The sequence below is a fragment of the Miscanthus floridulus genome, chromosome 5, assembly GCF_019320115.1.
Source record: "Miscanthus floridulus cultivar M001 chromosome 5, ASM1932011v1, whole genome shotgun sequence".
In the NCBI taxonomy this organism is placed as follows: Eukaryota; Viridiplantae; Streptophyta; class Magnoliopsida; order Poales; family Poaceae; genus Miscanthus; species Miscanthus floridulus.
In genome coordinates, this window is record NC_089584.1 from 20279655 (window position 1) to 20298662 (window position 19008).

The window sequence follows — 19008 nt, forward strand, 5'->3', positions numbered from 1 at the left end:
TGGTGGTCCCGTCATCCTCCCGGCGGATCCCTAGGAGCGGTCCGACGTCACCGAGGAGAAGCTGCAGTCGCTCGTGGAGGCCGGTCTTCTTCGCCCGATCACCGACCCCGACGAGCCGGAGTGGATTGCTCCGGGGGACGAGTCGGAGCCGAGGCCGCGCGACGGTTACGTGGTGAGCTTCGTCGTCTTCCACGAGCGAGGCTTCGGGTCGCCGGCGGATAGCTTCATGAGGGCACTCCCGCACTACTATGGCGTGGAGCTGCACAATTTCAGCCCCAACTCCATCGCGCAGGCGGCCATCTTCGTCGCCGTCTGCGAGGGGTATCTGGGGATCGCTCCCCACTGGGAGTTGTGGCTCCATTTGTTCCGAGCGACGTTCACCTCCAAGCCGGGGGGAACGAGGGGGGCTCGGAAGGCGCAGAGGGCCGGCGGCTGCACCCTCCACGTGCGCCAAGACCGGCAGTCCCTCTACATCCCGGCCCAGCTGTCAACGTCCAACCGTCGTTGGTATGACGGCTGGTTCTACCTCCGCAACGACGGCGGAGGACTTCCCCCTTATACCGGGCGGGTTGTAGAGAGTCAACTGGAGAAATGGGGGTATGGCGTCATCAAGGTCGACCAGCCTAGGCTGGAACTGCTCTTGAGGGCCTTGGGGAAGCTGCGTGACTGTGGCCTTTCGGCGGCCGTGGTCGTGGCGGCCTTTCACCGCCGGAGGGTGTTGCCGCTAATGGCCCGGCGGCGGCGGCTGTTCGAGATGACGCCGAGCGACCCGGTCGCCGGTACCAAGATGTCCGCCTTCGCCCTTACCGATGACGAGACCCTGTGTCGGGTGAGGGAGGCGGTGGACGGGAAGTCGAGGCTCGATGACTTGATGCCGTTCCCGATGCGCCCGTCGCGGGGGTATGTCTCGCTGGTAAGTTGGATGTTGTCGAGGCTTTCGCGTCCTTCTTGTTTTTTGCCCTTTTGGTCTGTTGTCTTACTTCGTCGTTCTCGCAGGGGATAAGAGACGTGCGAGGCTCCCCGCCGCCCGTTCCTGAGGACGCCTGGCGGCGATCCGTGAACAGGGCGCGTGCCGAGGAGGAGAAGAAGAAGAAAGATGCCCAGGAGGCGAAGCGCACGAAGAAGATCCTCGCGCGCGAACAGCTGGACGCCCGTCGCCGGCGCCAGAGGCTCGACGGTCTCCCTTTGGAGCCGTCTCCCTCGTCGTCGGTGTTGGATTCTTCGAGCGACGGCGGTGGGCGCGAGGTGGGGACGGCCTGCCTGGAACACCTCCCTGACATCAGGGAGATGGTTCCCGGGGCGCCGGCAAGGAGCCTGACGCCCCTAGGAGGAGGAGGAGGTGTCCCGGGGCCAGTGGTGGCCCGTCCCGGCGCCGAGGCCGGCACACCCGAGGCGCGGGTGTCGGAGGAGCGTGCCGTCGGCCCGATGGGTTCGACGGTGGAGGTTGAGCGGGTGACGGTGGGGGCGACCCCATTATCTCCGCGAAGGGTCGAGGAGGTGCCGGGGCCTGACGGGGACCGGCTGGCGCTGGTGGACACCGAGGCCGCGCTGCTGCCACCACCGCCGCCGTTGCAGAGGAGGCGGACGGTGTCGAAGCGGTTGCATCCCCGTTCGCGGTAAGCGTCTTTCCTGGCGGAGTCCGCTTCTTGTTTGCCCCTTGGTTGCATGCTGACCTTGGGAGTGTCTTTTCTTGCAGCCAGACGCTTCAGGTGGGAGACCCTCCCTTGGCGCCCCGTAAGGCGCTCAAGGTGAACGTTAGCTCCTCCGCCCATCAGGCAGCGGAGGCGCAGGCTGACGCGCGACGTGGCGCGGCGTCGGGTGAGGCCGTTTCGGAGGAGGCGGCTGCCCAGGAACAGGGGGCCGAGGCGGCCGCGGAGCGAGTGGAGGAGGAGGCTGCCCAGGAACAGGGGGCCGAGGCGGCCGCGAAGGAGGCTGGGGCGTCTGCTATTGCCGAGGCCACTGAGGGCGAGGCCGGAGCCCCCAAGACCTCCGACGTCAGGGCGGTGGACGCCGAGGCCATCAAGGTAGAGATGGCGGAGGCCAGAGCCCTCGGGTCCGTCAAGACCGAGGCGATGGAGGTGGAGACGGGGCAAATTTTGGCGCCGCCCCTGGTTCAGACAATCTCGTCTGATGATTCCTCCCGAGGGAAGGAGGCAGCGGACGTCGAGGCGGCCAGTACCGCGGAGCAACAAGTCCCAGATCCTGCCGAGGGGAGTTCGGCCCTTGTCCCGCTATGGCCCGAGCCCCGTGGGTGGAACTTCCCGCGTGTTTTCTGGCGGGACCAGGCTGATCCCGAGGGGGAGCCTGTGTTCGCCCTTGAGGACGTCGCCGAGGGGGGGCGTTGGGATACCCTCGAGGAGTATCGCCGATTGGCCGTGCGGTCGTTGCAGACAGCGATGACTGTCATGGAAAGGGACTTGCCTGGTGTCACTCGGGTGAGTACTTTCCCCTCTCGTGCCGCGTTGTTTTCTCTCCGAGCCCGCTCGCAGTGTTTTGACGTGTGTTTTTTGTTTTGCCTCCTTAGGAGCTCGAGACCCGATCCCTTGGGAAATCGGTGTTCCTGCGAAATGAGAGGGATATCTGGGACCAGCTCCGGCGCCAGAAGGGCTTGCTTGCCGATGCCCAGGGACTATTGTCGGCGCGGAGTGCGGAAGTGGAGGACCTCCGCCTTCGTTGTGCCGACATTCAGGCGGAGTTGGCCATGGCTAAGGAGCAGTCCGCCCCTCTGGTGGCCAAGATCAAGGAACTGGAGGAGGAGCGAGACTCCTTCAGGCTTCGGGCCCAAGAAGCGACGGCCTCTGCGAAGGCTACAGCCGGGCAGCTGGGTGCGGAGCAGAGCGAGCATCAGGCGACAAAAGTCGCCCTGGCAGAGGCTACCAAGGCGGCCGAGGCCTCTCGGGTCGAGGTCTCAGCCTGGAAGGGCAAGGCCGAGGGTAAGTTCCGCTGAACCATGTTCCTCGTTCCATTTGCTCTTTTTGTCCTGGTTCGCGCTTGACTCCTGGCCCCTTGCTGCGACGTAGATCTGGAGAAAGAGGCCTCCCAGGCGGCTGAGGCCTCCGTTGCGGCGCAAGCAGCGCTGGATGTCGAGGTCCGGGAGCACGAGGCGCTGCGCAGCGCTGCCCGGTCTGCCTGCGAGGCTCTGGACGTCGAGGAGGTCCAATCAGCTAGCTCCCTTGGGAGCCGCCTCATCGCGTTGAGCGGCCACGTCCGCGAGAGACTCCGGGGGGCGTTGCACATGGGTGTCAAGCGCGCCCTGGCCGTCGTCTCCTCGCACTACGCCATCAACCTCGAGGCTGTCAGCGACGGCTACGTGTTGCCAGAAGATGACGAGGAGGCTGATGCAGAGGTCGTGAGGCTGTTGGAGGCGGCCGAGGCACCTGGCACCGCGTTGGCCAAGCTGTTCGAAGAAGAGGTGGTCCCTCCCGCACCAGCCGCCGATCCTTGAGCTTTGACCTGGGCCAAAAGGGGCCATGTAATCGGATCGAATTAGTTGCCGAATCGTGACGTTTTTTGTGGCCGTCGAGGCCCTTAAAGTATTTGCGTATGTGTGCTTCTTAACCGTTTTCCATTTTATTTCTAAGTTCGTGCCCTCTGTCTCGATCGTGAAGAAATCCCTCGGAACCTAAGCCGTCCTTCGGCGAAGGGCGGTGAGGGAGCTGCCGTAGCCCAGAGGCGTAGGACGTTCTCACGACCCGGCCGGCCCTTTGGCCTCCAGACAGGCTTTTGGTCTTTGGGTTTCTTGCGAAGGTCCCGTCGGAGCGCGAGAGAGTTTGGCGTGGAAATTTTCGGAAAAACGATTGAGAAATGGTGTCCGGGACTTAGGGGGGTTCCCCCTTTTTAGCCCCCGAGGGAGGCTCGACTTTGCAGAGGCAGAGCCGAGTCTCCCTTATTGCGTTATAGTGACGTCGAGCCCCTATCGATAGACAACCTCTCTGCAAAGAACTTCCTCGGAACCTAAGCTGTCCTTTGGGCGAAACGGTGGTGAGGGAGCTGCCGTAGCCCAGAGGCATAGGCCGTTCTCACGACTCGGCCGGCCTTTTCGCCCTTGAGACGATCTTTCGGTCCTTGGGTCCTATACAGCCGATTTGTCTATAAGGGGGTTCCTCGAAAGATTATAACAATTAAAGAACGCTTCTTTATTTATTTCGAGAAACAATGTAAACAACGTTTGGAAATTTAAGGGTAGAAACGACGTAGCTGTTCTATGTTCCAAGCGTTGGTGAAGATTTCGCCCTTCTCGTTGGCTAACTTGTAGGTCCCGGGCTTCAGCACTTGAGCGACGATATACGGCCCCTCCCAGGGTGGGGTCAGCTTGTGGCGGCCCTTGTTGCTCTGCCTCAGTCTCAGCACTAGGTCGCCCACCTTCAGGTCCCGGCTTTGGACGCGCCGGGCTTGGTAGCGTCGTAGGGCTTGCTGATACCTGGCTGAGTGTAGTAGCGCGACGTCGCGGGCTTCCTCCAGTTGGTCGAGGGCGTCTTCGCGGGCAGTGCGGTTGCTTTGCTCGTTGTACGCTTGTAGCCTCGGGGAGCCGTATTCTAAGTCAGTGGGGAGGATGGCCTCGGCTCCATAGACCAGGAAGAACGGTGTGAATCCCGTGGCTCGGCTCGGGGTATTTCTTAGGCTCCAGATGACTGACGGGAGTTCGGCAAGCCATTTCTTGCCAAACTTCTTCAACTGGTTGAATATTCTTGGCTTAAGGCCTTGTAGGATCATGCCGTTGGCACGCTCTACTTGGCCATTCGTCCTTGGGTGCCCTACGGCCGCCCAGGCCACCCGGATGTGGTGGTCGTCGCAAAACGTTAGGAACTTGCGCCCGGTGAATTGTGTCCCATTGTCAGTGATGATGGTGTTAGGAACCCCGAACCTGTGGATGATATTCGTAAAGAACAGCACCGCTTGCTCGGACTTGATCTGAGTGATCGGACAAGCCTCGATCCATTTAGAGAATTTGTCGATAGCTACCAGCAGATGGGTATAGCCCCCGGGTGCCTTCTGCAGAGGCCCAACCATGTCCAGTCCCCACACAGCGAATGGCCATGTGATGGGGATGGTTTGGAGGGCTTGGGCCGGGAGGTGCGTCTGTCGAGCATAGTACTGGCATCCCTCGCAGGTGCGTACTAGCTTTGTGGCGTCGGCCACCGCTGTTGGCCAATAGAAACCTTGGCGGAAGGCGTTACCTACGAGCGTCCGAGGCGCCGCGTGGTGCCCGCAGACTCCCGCGTGTAAGTCCTGAAGTAAGGATTGGCCAGCCTCGGTGGTGATGCATCGTTGGAGAATACCAGATGGGCTGCGCCTATATAACTCGCCGTCGTAGAGGACGTAAGTCTTGGCGCGTCGCGCAAGCCGTCGGGCTTCGGTTCTGTCAGCAGGAAGCTCTCCTCGGACGAGGCGATCAAGGAGAGGGACTCGCCAGTCTGTTCCTTGGTCGGTCTTGGGAGGCTCTTCGTCAATCGCCATCGCCTCGGGCTCGGCTGGCGGGGTCTCGGCGGCAGAGGGGGCCTCGAGCCCTGCGGTGGACTCGGCCGATGGGTCCTCTTCCGTCGCCGAGGCGTAGCCGACGGACGGCTTGTGGAGGTCTCTGGCGAAGACGTTCGGAGGGGCCGGGGTCCGTGCCGACGCCATCTTTGCCAGTTCGTCTACGGCCTCGTTGAACTTTCGTGCAACGTGGTTGAGTTCGAGACCGTCGAACTTGTTCTCCAGACGACGTACCATCGCGCAGTACGCCTTCATTTTGGGGTCGTGGCAGCTTGACTCTTTCATCACCTGATCGACGACGAGCTGCGAATCACCCCGTACGTCGAGACGTCGTACTCCAAGTTCGATGGCGATTTGCAGGCCGTTGACGAGGGCCTCGTATTCGGCGACATTGTTGGAGGCGGCGAAGTGAAGCCGGATCATGTAGCGCATGTGTATTCCGAGGGGCGAGACCAGGAGCAGGCCCGCGCCGGCCCCAGTCTTCATCAGAGACCCGTCGAAGTACATGGTCCAGCATTCTGATTGGATTTGAACGGGTGGCAGCTGTGTGTCGGTCCACTCGGCTACAAAGTCGGCCAGGACCTATGATTTGATCGCTTTCCGAGGCGCGAAAGACAAGGTCTCCCCCATGAGTTCGACAGCCCATTTGGCTATTCTACCCGAGGCCTCCCGGTTTTGGATTATCTCTCCCAGAGGAAAAGACGACACCACAGTCACCGGGTGGGACTCGAAGTAGTGACGCAGCTTGCGTCGAGCCAAGACTATGGCGTAAACTAACTTCTGGATGTGCGGGTAACGTGTCTTAGTCTCGGAGAGCACTTCGCTGACGAAGTAGACAGGTCGCTGGATGAGCAGAGCGTGTCCCTTCTCCTGCCTCTCGACGACTACGGCCGCGCTGACCACTTGGGTCGTCGCGGCGACGTAGAGTAAGAGGTGTTCGCCCTCGGTGGGCGGAACCAGGACGGGGGGGTTGGTGAGCAGTGCTTTGAGCCTGGCGAGGGCTTCCTCGGCCTCGGTGGTCCAAGAAAAGCGCTCGGCCTTTCTCAAAAGGCGGTACAGGGGCAGGCCTTTTTCGCCGAGGCGGGAGATGAAGCGGCTCAGGGCCGCAAGGCATCCCATGACCCTCTGCACGCCTTTGAGGTCTCGGATCGGGCCCATGTTGGTCATGGCCGAGACCTTCTCCGGGTTGGCTTCGATCCCACGTTCCGAGACTATGAATCCTAAGAGCATGCCTCGGGGGACCCCGAAGACACACTTCTTGGGGTTGAGCTTGATGTCCTTCTTTCTGAGACATGTGAAGGCAACCTCCAGGTTGCCGACGAGATCGCCGGCTTTCCTGGACTTGACTACGATGTCATCCACATAGGCCTCAACGGTTCGTCCGATATGTTCGCCAAAGACTTGGATCATGCACCGTTGGTAAGTGGCCCCTGCGTTTCTGAGGCCAAACGGCATGGTTACGTAGCAGTACATGCCGAATGGAGTGATGAAAGAAGTCGCGAGCTGGTCGGACTCTTTCATCTTGATTTGGTGGTAACCGGAATACGCATCAAGGAAGGAGAGGGTTTCGCATCCTGCAGTGGAGTCGACGATTTGGTCAATTCGTGGTAGTGGGAATGGGACTTTCGGGCATGCTTTATTTAGACCAGTGTAGTCCACGCACATCCTCCACTTGCCACTTTTCTTCCTGACTAGTACAGGGTTAGCCAACCACTCTGGATGGGATACTTCCTTGATGAACCCGGCTGCCACGAGCTTCTGTACTTCTTCGCCGATGGCCCTGCGCTTCTCCTCGTCAAACTGGCGCAGGCGCTGCTTTGCCGGCCTGGAGCCTGGCCGGATATCTAAGGCGTGCTCGGCGACCTCCCTTGGTATGCCCGGCATGTCCGAGGGACTCCATGCGAACATATCGACGTTCGCACGGAGAAAGTCGACGAGCACGGCCTCCTATTTGCTGTCGAGGGTGGCGCTGATCTTCAGTCCCCGACCGTCGGGGACGGTGGGATCGACTGGGACGAACTTGACGGCCTCCGCGGGCTCGAAGGCCCCGGCGCACCGCTTGGCGTCGGGAACCTCGCCACCAAGCTGGACGAGATCGGCGATGAGGGTCTCAGCCTCCACGATGGCCTCGGCGTACTCGATGCACTCGACGTCGCAGTCGTATGCGTGCTCGTATGTGGACTCGACGGTGATGATGCCGTTGGGGCCTGGCATCTTGAGCTTGAGGTAGGTGTAGTTGGGGATCGCCATGAACTTGGCGTAGCACGGGCGCCCCAAGATGGCGTGGTAAGCCCCCTTGAATTCCACCACCTCGAAGGTGAGGACCTCCTTGCGGTAGTTGGAGGGAGTGCTGAAACAGACGGGTAAGTCGATGCGCCCAAGGGGTCACATGCGCTTTCCTGGCACGACGCCGTGGAAGGGCGTGGAACCGCCTCGGAGCCGTGATCGGTCGAGCTCCAGGAGCTCCAGAGTGTTGACGTAGAGGATGTTGAGGCCGCTGCCTCCGTCCATGAGTACTTTGGTGAGCCGGGTGTTGCCGATGATCGGGTCGACGACCAGTGGGTACTGCCCGGGGTTTGGAACGTAATCAGGGTGGTCATCCCGGTCAAAGGTGATTGCTTCCCGAGACCAATCGAGGTACCGGGGGGTGGCTACCCTGACCGAGAAGACCTCCCGGCGTTCCCTCTTTCGCTGGCGCGCCGTGAGGCATGCCGAGGGTCCGCCAAAGATCATGAAAGCGTTGCGTACCTCGGGAAACCCATCATCTTTATCACCGTCCCTTTCGCCGGCGCCCCTTTTCCTGGCCTCATCGTCGTCGGGGAGCCCGAGCCTGGCGTAGTAACGCCGGAGCATGGTGCATTCCTCGAGGGCATGCTTCACCGGGCCTTGATGGTAAGGACAGGGCTTCTTTAGCATGTCGTCAAATAGCCCGGGGCCGCGGGGGCCTCGGGGATTCCTGCGATCTGTTGTGGCGACGTGAACGGCCTCGAGGACCTCCTGCTTTCCCGGGCGGCCCTTCTTCTTTCTCTTAGGGACGCGGGTGGGCGAGGCCTCGGGGGCCTCGTCCTTCTGCTTCCCCTTGGCGTCGTTGTTGGGGAAGATGGCCCCCACCGCCTCTTCGCCCGAGGCGAAGTTGGTGGCGATGTCGAGGAGCGCGGCGGCAGAGCGCGGGACGTTGCGCCCTAACTCTCGGACCAAGTCCCGACAAGTGGTGCCGGAGAGGAAAGCCTGGACGATCTCCGAGTCACCGACGCTGGGTAGCTCGGTGCACTGTTTGGAGAAGCGCCGGATGAAGTCTCGGAGAGACTCGTCCGGCTTCTGGCGGCAGTTCTTGAGATCCCAGGAATTCCCAGGGCGCACGTAAGTGCCCTGGAAGTTCCCGACGAAGATCCTAACCAAGTCGCGCCAGTCGTGGATTTGCGAGGGGGGGAGATGCTCAAGCCAGGCTCGCGCCGAGTCCGTCAAGAGTAAAGGGAGATTGCGGATGATGAGCAGATCATCGTCCGCGCCACCCAGCTGACAAGCCAGGTGATAATCGGCTAGCCATAGCTCAGGGTTCGTCTCGCCGCTATACTTGGTGAGGTTGGCCGGCTGTCGGAAACGGGCGGGGAAAGGAGCAACGCGGATGGCCCTGCTGAAGACCCAAGGTCCTGGCGGCTCAGGGGAGGGGCTGCGGTCCTCACCACTGTCGTAGCGACCGCCTCGGTGCGGGTGGTAGCCTCGGGCGGCTCCGTCGTCGTGGCGCCGTCGCCTGCCAACTACCTCGTGGTCGCCTTGTACCTCGCGTTGGTGTCCAGGTCGGTCGCGCACCGAGGGGGCCCTGTTGACCGTCGGCGCGCGAGCGGGCTCGGGACGGATCGAGGCATCCTGGCCTTGGCGAGGTCGTGCCATGGGTTGCTCCGAAGTGCCTCCGCGCCGGCGGGAGGCGGAACTTTCGGCCTGCTGCACTGCTGCGGTCTCGAGGAGGTCGCGGAGCTCTCCGCGGACCCGTCGCCCTTCAGTGGTGGAGGGCTCGGGCATCGCTCGGATCAGCATCGCAGCAGCTGCGACATTCTGGCTAGCGCGGTTAAAGATTGGGGGTGGCTCTCCGCCCTCGTTGTCGTTGATGCGGTGATGAACGTCGCGGGCCCGCCCTCGGGCTCCTCCGCCCTCACCGCGCCCTCGCTGCTCCTGCTCGAGAGTGTCCCGGAGCTGTTGCAGAAGGAGTCGGTCCTGTTCGACCTTGGCCTGAAGCTCGCGGAGCTGCTCCAGGTCTGGGCGACGATGCCCTCCGTGGACGAGATCCTCGTTCCGTGTTGCCGGGGCTACGAGACGCGGAGGCGTGGCACCACCCACCCCCGCCCGGGGCGGTGAACGAGTGCCTGTCCCTTCTTCCTCTTCGCCTACCGTTGGCATCCCGAGCCCGACGTGGAAGCACTCACGGGATGGATCGTAAGTCCCTTCGTCGTCGGAGTCGGAATAGCCGAGGCAGTAGTCGCTTGCGGCCAAGAATTGGCGTAAGGCCCCAGGGTTGTGGAGTTCGGAGAAATCCACCCCGGGCCACGCCTCGTCCTCGTCCGAGGGGTCGGAGTGGGTGCTCAGGTCGAGAGCGAAGCGCTGGCGGCGTTCCGAGGGGTGCTCGTGAGCGGCAGCGTAAGCGTAGGCGTAGGAGGTGGCGGCATTTCTCAACCCAAAGGGGTATGGGAGCGGGGCTGTCTCCAGATTCTGCCCCGCCGGGGTCGGTTCTTCAGGGAGTGGCGGAGCGGGGTTAGATGACTGGGCATCGTCGTAAGCCCCCGGCGATTTTCCTTTGTCCAGGCTCAGGTCAGACAGGTCCCCAGTCAGGGACCCCGTACCAACAGCTGGTCGCAGGATATCGGCGGGGAGTGTCGTGCTGCCCCGGGCTCGCGTAGCGTCGGGGTGGCCTTGCTCGCGCCGTGCCCGGCGAGCGTGGCGAGAGCGGCCGCCCGGACGCCGCCTACGCTAGGGCTGCCGGGGCGCGACTTCGTCGTCGGACGGTGGGGTTCGAGGAGCGAGGAGCACCATGTCGTACTCGTGCCCTAGAGACATGAACTCTAGGCTCCCGAACCAAACTATGGTGCCGAGGCGCAATGGTCGTATGTGGTCTGCCATCCGGAACTTGCTAGGATGACGAAGCTGACACGCAGAGGCCCCGACCTGGCGCGCCAACTGTCGGCGTTTTGGAACCGGGGGTCCCTCAACCAACGAGTGAATTTGTACTGCGTGTCCCTAATCCCGGATGGTGATGCAAAGAGACACAAGGTTTATACTGGTTCGGGCAATCGAGGCCCTACGTCCAGTCTGAGAGATTGATCTTGTATTCCTTGCACCGGAGTGCTCGTGGTAGGGGGTTACAAGCTGAGTGAGAGAGGGAGCTAGCCCCAGGTCTCGGTGAGGGTGGTGCGAACTGCTTGGGACGTTGCTCCCAAGCAGCGGGGAAATGCGTGATTCTATCGGTGTGTTTCTCCTTCTGTCCCCTAGAAATGGCCCTGGCTACCTCCTTTTATAGTCACAAGGAGGAAGCGAGAGGTACATGAGAAGGCTACTGTTTGCTGACGTATTCCGCTCCCTGAAGCAGTATGGCGTCGTGGGAGTTCTAGTCGATGTCTAGTCGGTATGGTCTTCAAGGCTGACGACATGCTGCGCTCTTGTACTTTTGTTGACTTGGTGAAATGCCGAGGCCTGGGGCTGCTGTAGTAGGCTGTGTCGAGACCTATCGCGCTGAGGCCGAGACCCACTGTGCTGAGGCCTGCTGTGCCGAGGCCTTTAGCGGGTGGCAACGTGAGGTCTGGGCGGCCATCGCCGATAGTTGATTTGGGCGGAATAGTGCCGAACATGCGTCTACAGGATACGGTGCCCTGTATTGTCAGTAAGGGATGGTAAAAAGGCGATTTGACCGTTGTCCTGTCGTGGTACACTGCCGATCGTGGCTTTCGTAGTGAGGGCAGCTGGGTGCATTAATTGGATGCGATAGCCTGCCAGAGTGACTTTCGAGGCGGAGGTGACGAGATTGCGGGACGAGCCCAGCCTCGGGCGAGGCGGAGCATGGCCAGTTCGCCCGAGGCCCTACCGGGAGTCTCGGGCGAGGCGGAATCCGAGGCTCATCGGGGGTCTCGAGCGGGGCGGAGCGGTCGGTTCGCTGGCCCCGAGGCCACAGGAACCCGGTTCTGACTCCCCACGTCGTGTCCGTCCTTGGTGCAGGAGTTGGCAGCATAGTGAGGCATGGGCGTCACGGTGGTTAGTACAGTGGCGGGTAACCCCTGCCCAGTCCTGCCTCCTGTCCCATCGGCCATTCTGCTGTACTGTGCCGGGCGTGCGGTTGTCGTCAGGGGCAACAGTCGGCTGAGTTGATGTGACACGACGTTTTGTCAGAGGGACGGGAGAAGGAAGAGGCGGCGGAGTGCTGCCGAGCCTGCCTTGCGCGAGACGGAGGGTCGGTGGCCCGGCCGTGGCCTTTGGCGGGGAATCGCTCGGGGTCGGTAGCGAGGGGGCCTCGGGTGAATCGGAGAATCGGCCGAGGCTTGCGGCGATGGGCCTCGGGCGAGTCGGAGAATCGGCCGAGGCCCTTGGAGCCTCGGGCGAGTCGGAGGATCGGCCGAGGCCAGCAGCGTTTAGCTGGTTTCGATCTTTACGAAGTCTAAGCAGTCGTTGTTTGGATCTTGCTTAGGGTACCCCTTCTCACGGTATCCGACACCTTGATTGCTATTCTTGAGCGGATGCAGCAGGATTAGGCATGACAGGCTTAGGAGACAGCTGGCAACTTTGCATAGTTTCAGGCTCATCAGGACGAGTTCCAGCGACAGCAGCAGATCCTCTAGCAGTAGCAGCAGCAGATGCTTTAGCAACAGTTACTTATGTAGCAGCAGCTTATGGGATTTATGCAGCATGTAGTAACAACACTTGGGGCTCCACTGCCACAGCCTTCACCCTAGCTTGCTCAGCCTGCCACCACTTCGACGACTCCAGCAGTATAGCCTAGTGAGCTTCAGAGTCAGGGACAGCCTCTAGCTCCATTTGCCTCTCCCACAGTATAGGTGTCCCAGTGGTTGTCCTCACCAGTAGTAGCCTCGCAGTTCACACCATATCATATGGGCTTCTCACCGAATCAGTCATCCTTGCTATTTGTGCCTGACATGTCAGTCTCTAGGAGTCTTGGAGCATCTTTTAGTGAGTTGATAGGCATGCCTACACCGCCACATATGCATACCGCCGGTCCTTCTACAGCTAGCCCCTATCGTAGTGACTACTCATAGGCTCCCTTCGTCTATCGCCTCTTCAGATCCTACGACAGATGTACTAGCAGCATCACAGGCCACACCTACCCTAGCTCAGACCCAGACCGCTTCAGCGACACTTCTAGCCACAGAGGGTCAGTCAGTATAGAGCTTAGGGTCAGATGATGATGGCACCTAGTTTCATCTTGCTCCTCGTACCTCAGCATCTGGCTCGTCCGCTGTAGCCCCACCGACCGACCCTTAGGTTTTGGTGTTTGACACCAAAGGGGGAGAGGGTTCGAGTATGTAGACTTAGGGGGAGCGACTTTTAGGGGGAGCTAGTTATCTATTATTAGCATATTATATACATTTGGAGTTCTATGTGTGTGATACATTATGCATCCATGTTTACTATTATATCTATGTGATGTGATATCTACGTGATTGTGATTTATGACATATGTGCTCTCTACTTTGAATTCCTTTGTCATATCACTTGTGTAATGCTCATTTGCCTTTGCTTCCCTGTTTATACTCCGATGCAAATGAGCTTTACTACTTGTACTCATGCTTATTTCATATCTTTTGAGTACATCGTATTGGCTTGGGTCATATAAGCTTGCCTAACACTTTTGTTCTTATCGACAAAAGCTTATATGAACCAAGCCCGTCAAAAACCTCACTCTTTCACATACTCGAGGTGGTATTGTCATCAATCACTAAAAAGAGGGAGATTGAAAGCATCTAGGCCCCTTGTTGGGTTTCGGTGATTAATAACAATACAAGATTACTATGACTAACGTGTGTTTTGCAAAGGCAATTAAGTTAGGTCATGGTAATGGAGATCAATTGGGCAATCAAGGTTGTCATGCCCCTATGATGAAAATCATTTTGGTTTTCAAAGGATGGACGACAAGGTTAAGGATGACTAGTTCTAAGTGTCGATTGGAGTTGAAGTGACACTTAGAGTAGTTAAGGACTTTGTTTTTCCTTTGGCCGTACTATTAAGGGGGTATGGGCAGGGTAGCTTGACCTAGGTTAGTCTAGTGAGTTAGGTGTGGTGCACACTTGTTAAAACTAGCACTAGGTAGCTCCTCAACAGCCCTATGATCCTATGGAGCAAACTTCATTCACATATGTTTGAGAGTTGGAAGTGAATGAAGGGTCAAATACTGACCGGACGCTGGCTCCGGTGCGACCGGACGCTGGCCGCAGGGTCCGGTCAATTCATTTGATCAAGGACTGTGTTCGGTGTGACCGGATGCTAGGAGTGGTCAAGTGACCAGACGCTGAGAGATAGCGTCTGGTTGACTCCAGTAAGGTTCCAGAGAAGGAAATCTTCGACCGGACGCGTCTGGTCAATACTGACCGGACCCTGAGGATCCAGCGTCCAGTCGAGTACAGTAAGCATTCAATAAGGGTTTAATGCGACCGAACATGTCCGGTCAGTGGTGACTGGACCCTACCAGCGTCCGGTCAACACTTATTCACTGGTGTGCGGGTTGAACTGACCAGAGCGTCTGGTCACCCCGCTGAAGCTCATAATGGTTCATTTTTAGGTTGTCTTATAAATAGAAGCTCCACTCATGTGTGGAGTTACTTTTGCTCATTCCAACAGCTGAGAAACACGTTTGTGAGTGCCAAGAAGAGCAAGGTCCTAGTGAGGTGATTGAGATTCGTGAATCCAAGAGAGTAGCCTCATTAGTGAATCAAGAGTAGTAAAGTGTGCATCCACCATTCTCATTAGGCTTCGCGTGGTCAATTGAGAGTTCGTGCTTGTTACTCTTGGTGATCGCCATCACCTAGACGGCTTGGTTTTAATTGGGAGCTTGGTGATCACCTGGCAGAGCTTGTGGGTGACCCAACTCAAGTTGTGAGTGGTTTTGGGTGATTCGCCGCGACAGAGTGTCGAAGAATCAACCCGTAGAGAGCACTTAATCCTTGCGTGGATCAAGAGGGAGCTACACCCTTGCGTGGGTGCTCCAACGAGGACTAGTGGGGAGTGGCGACTCTCCGATACCTCGACAAAACATCGCCGTGTTCCTCTCTCTCTATTTACTTTGAGTAATTCAATACTTGTCTTTACATTCATAGAATTTCCATGCTAGAGTAAGTTTGGAACATAGGTTGTAAGTCCGTTGTGCGTTAGATTAATAAAAACACTTTTCTAGGCACAAGGGGTTAATTGGGCTAACCGTAGATTTTAATTATTATAAGAAAATTTAGAATTAGCCTAATTCACCCCCCCTCTTGGGCATCTTGATCCTTTCAGACACCAGGATCAGTGAGCTCTGTCTCGTCCAAGACTGACTCCCTCGCTCGATCCCACAGCGCACATTACGCTTGGATCAGTGAGCTCTGTCTTGTCCAAGACTAACTCCCTCGCTCGATCCCACGGCGCGCATCGATGCCAGGATCAGTGAGCTCTATCTCGTCCAAATCCCTTGACTGACTCCCTCGCTCGATCCCACGGTGCACATCGACACCAGGATCAGTGAGCCCTGTCTCAGTCCAAAACTAACTGCCTCACCCGATCCCACGGCGCGCATCAATGCCAGGATTAGTGAGCTTTGTCTCGTCCTAAAACTAACTACCTCACCCGATCCCACGACGTGCATCGACACCAGGATCAGTGAGCTCTATCTCGTCCAAAACTAACTGCCTCACCCGATCCCACGGCGCGCATCGATCACCAGGATCAAGTGAGCTCTGTCTAGTCCAAAACTAACTGCCTCACCCGATCCCACGGCGTGCATCGACACCAGGATCAGTAAGCTCTATCTCATCCAAATCTAACTGCCTCACCCGATCCCACGGTGCGCATCGACACCAGGATCAATGAGCTCTGTCTTGTCCAAATCTAACTGCCTCACCCGATCCCACTGGCGCGCATCAACGCCAGGATCAGTGAGCTCTGTCTCGTCCAAAACTAACTGCCTCACCTGATCCCACGGCACGCATCGATGCTAGGATTAGTGAAGCTCTGTCTCGTCCAAAACCCTTGACTGACTCCCTCGCTCGATCCACGGCGCGCACCGACGCTAGGATCCATGAGCTCCCTCTCACCCAATCTCTCAAAATGACTAAAAACCGCCTCGGCTGTACAACGACGCCTTGGTCGACAAAACTCCATCTCAAATGAAAAAAACTCCCCCACTGACAACACAGGAAAACCCTATATGGTTCTGCCCGAACCGCCCAGGGGCTCAGGGGCTACACCTGTGGGTGCGCTCGCGCGCACCCGCCGGCAAGATAAAAATCCTTCAGACAATTCTACCCGAATCACCCGGGGGCTCGAGGGCTCCTGTTGGGTTCATAAAATCCAGGGTCCCTCGAGGACCGGCTTCCACGCCAAGGCTTGGCCCAAGAGTCTAAAACGATAGGCCGGAAGGGCAGCCCAGTCACCGACCGGAAGGTCTGGCCAAAGAGGAACAACGCCCGCTCGTCGGCTACTTCGGCCCACCCCTCTAACCGGAGCGTTCGCTTCGACTCCAGCCGCCTCCGGACGGCCTCTCTGATCAGAAGGCCTGGCCAAAACACTACTTCCGACTCTGACCCCGTGTCTTCGACCCGAGTTCGCAGGAACCCTGCTCACCGCTTTTCTCCGATCGGCACACTCAGAGCTGACTGGAGTCCATCCGACTAGGGACGCCTCGCTCGATGGGAACCAGAAGACGTACGGAGAAAAGCATGGCAAGGCTCACAAGTCAAAACCACTGTACCAGGGACCATACCTTGCACGGAACAGTACTCTGTAGCCACCCTGACACAAATAGTATTGTAGGCGCCGATATCTCCCTCTACAGTATTGTATGGGCCGCTAAAACTCCCATACGGTAAGGCCCCCACGTGCCTCTGAGCATCGATAGCGGTATGTGCGTCCAGGATTTACCATACCGGATGAACATAGCGAGACTCCTCACATGTCTCTAGGCATCGAACAGTATTTGCAGGTACCGACGTCTACCATCCCTGAAAAAGACAGCACGACCTTCCACATGCATCTGACATTCTACAGTGACATCAACAGTGTTGTAGGCGCCTACCATTATCTTGTACCCGCCGGCGTGGGCAACAAGGCTCGGTAGACGTGGGCAACAAGGCTCGGTAGCATACGTACCCTCACCCTCTCACTTGTAAAGCCATCCTCTTTATCTATAAAAGGGGACGCACCCCCTCCAACAAAGAGAGAGCCCTTCTTGAAGATAACAAGCACCGATCAAGTTCACTAGCTCACGATCACAGAACCGCTGGGTTCGGACTCTAAGCATACACTTAAACACTTACTCATAGCGCAACTCCCGTCGCTCCCAGCCCTTCCGACCGGAGCCGACCGGACCTCCTGTACACCCCTTCTTACTCCTTCTCGTTTGTAACCCCACAGCAAACTTCGAGCACCTGGGCTCAGGAATAAAGTCACTAACCGACCCAAACTGGACGTAGGGCACGTTTTCCGAACCAGTATAAATCCTGTGTCATTGAGTGCTAGGCCACCTCCGATCACAACGTACGACAAAACTACAAATATTCACTAGTTAGTCACTTTCTGCACCGACATGTTCAATGCTATTTCTACTTTCTGGTGTAGTGTTGATTTAAGGATTTAACTATGATGCAAGTTGTACAGAAAGAAAGGGAGGACAAACTCGCAGAGGACACTAAAAGATAGGTTGCACCTTTATGTCCAACGAAACAAAGAGGAATTTATCCAATATATGTTGAAGCTCAGGTTACTGGACTCTCTAATGCAGGTATGTGTTCATGATAGCCATTCCTTAACCTCCCCAAAATATTAATCATATCCCTTTAATCACTTGCTAAGCTGTGTGTCCATGCAACAACTCGTGCGGCCTTATGTATTTTCTGCTTTCAGCCCTGCTTTGTACCTCTAAATCCTTTGTTCGCCCCTATCTGTGTGCCCTTATATGATTCCGGCAAAGAAACGACATCCCGTAGCACTTCATTTTGTTTTTATGATGACATTCTGAGTACAACTAAATATTGACTCAGAGTTCTTCTGTGGTTTCATTTTTCTTATTTTGCAGCATGTGGCCTTGATATGCTGAATACTATGGTCACGTGTATTCATGACAAGCTGCTAAGGATATCTTGGTGTTCCGTTTATTGCTGAATGGTTCAGAAATAAAGAACATTTTATTGAATCCCAACTAACAGCTTCAACAGGGTTCACCTCTTGGCTCTTGGGTTATTTTCTAAAGACGTACAATTTTCTTCGGCTGTCCAATTGATCCGTTCTTTTTGAACTCATATCACTTACCTACTCCAAGTGATAGCATCCGAAGGGGCTTAAGGGACATGCATTCCCTGATACAATGCAGCTTTAGGTACTACATCTGCGAAACCATTGGCTTAATTTTGTTTACCTAATGTCTATTATTTTACAACATGTACATGATGTTCTTTTCCTCCTGTGCCTACTCCTAATGTCTATTATTTTACAACATGTACATGATGTTCTTTTCCTCCTGTGGCCAGACCTATATCGCTAAACATCATTTCCACATTAACCAGTGATGCGTGCTATTTCGAAATAAGAAAGAGAGTGATGAATAGCGCTCACTTACATTACAATCGACTATGCTTTCTTTGGTCCAACTTTGGAAGGGAATGAAATTGTCTAATTCTATGTTTAAATTGTTTCAGCACTTGGATTCGCTGCAAAAACTGACTGCCACAAGATTAGTGCTGTTCGATGCAACATTTACTGCCCCTTGGGCCAGTGGGATGAACTCAAGGCTACTGCCCTGTTCACGTGCTGGTCAGCTTAACTGTGCAGTATCAATTACTTCATCACTCCTAATTGCAAATCCAAGTTGAATGAACCTTGATGCCTTCTGTGGAATGAAAATAAGAATTAGCATAGGGCTAAAGTAATGCGATCTCAAGTTAACTCTACTTTTAACTCCATACAGTAGGATGTGTGCGTTTTCGAATTGCTCTTGCATGTTTGATATGATAAATGGTGGGCCTGTTCGCTGGTTGGTTTCTGAGCTGGTTTGGGCTGGCTGGTGCTGGTTTGTTGTGAGAGGAAAACACTGTTGGCTGACTGAAACCAACAAGCGAACAGGGTGACTAGTATTTTTAGCTTTATACTTAAACAGGCTCGCTACATGTCGATCATATATGTAACTACCAATGCAACAAGAAAGTTCCTCATCTGACCTCTGTTATGTATGGGAATTGGCTACATGCTACAGCACAAAGGTCTTACCGTCTTTTTCTTATACAGATGCAAATCCTGCATGATCTTAGGTACCTTGCTGAATATCGACTGGATGACAGTGCAGAAACCTTGGGG

General features: G+C 56.8%; 1 protein-coding gene and 1 long non-coding RNA gene across 2 annotated transcripts; both read left to right on the forward strand.

Annotated features, from left to right (window-relative positions):
* Positions 1-2244: 2244 nt before the first annotated feature.
* On the forward strand, positions 2245-2995 carry LOC136451709 (uncharacterized). Its single transcript, XM_066452394.1, has 2 exons — positions 2245-2435; positions 2525-2995. Exons 1-2 carry the CDS (start codon positions 2397-2399, stop codon positions 2945-2947), a joined length of 462 nt encoding a protein of 153 aa, XP_066308491.1. The 5' UTR covers positions 2245-2396; the 3' UTR covers positions 2948-2995.
* Positions 2996-17252: 14257 nt separating this feature from the next.
* Positions 17253-19005, forward strand: LOC136451710 (uncharacterized). The gene is made up of 3 exons (XR_010758631.1): positions 17253-18034; positions 18354-18468; positions 18812-19005. It is a non-coding gene; the product is annotated as an uncharacterized lncRNA (long non-coding RNA).
* The last annotated feature ends 3 nt before the right edge of the window (positions 19006-19008 follow it).

Excerpts from the sequence above, each read along its gene's own strand:
- LOC136451709 (XM_066452394.1), top strand. The coding sequence starts at position 2,397 with ATGACTGTCATGGAAAGGGACTTGCCTGGTGTCACTCGG. Across the intron at positions 2,436-2,524 it reads ACTTGCCTGGTGTCACTCGG|GAGCTCGAGACCCGATCCCT; the intron begins GTGAGTACTTTC and ends TTGCCTCCTTAG.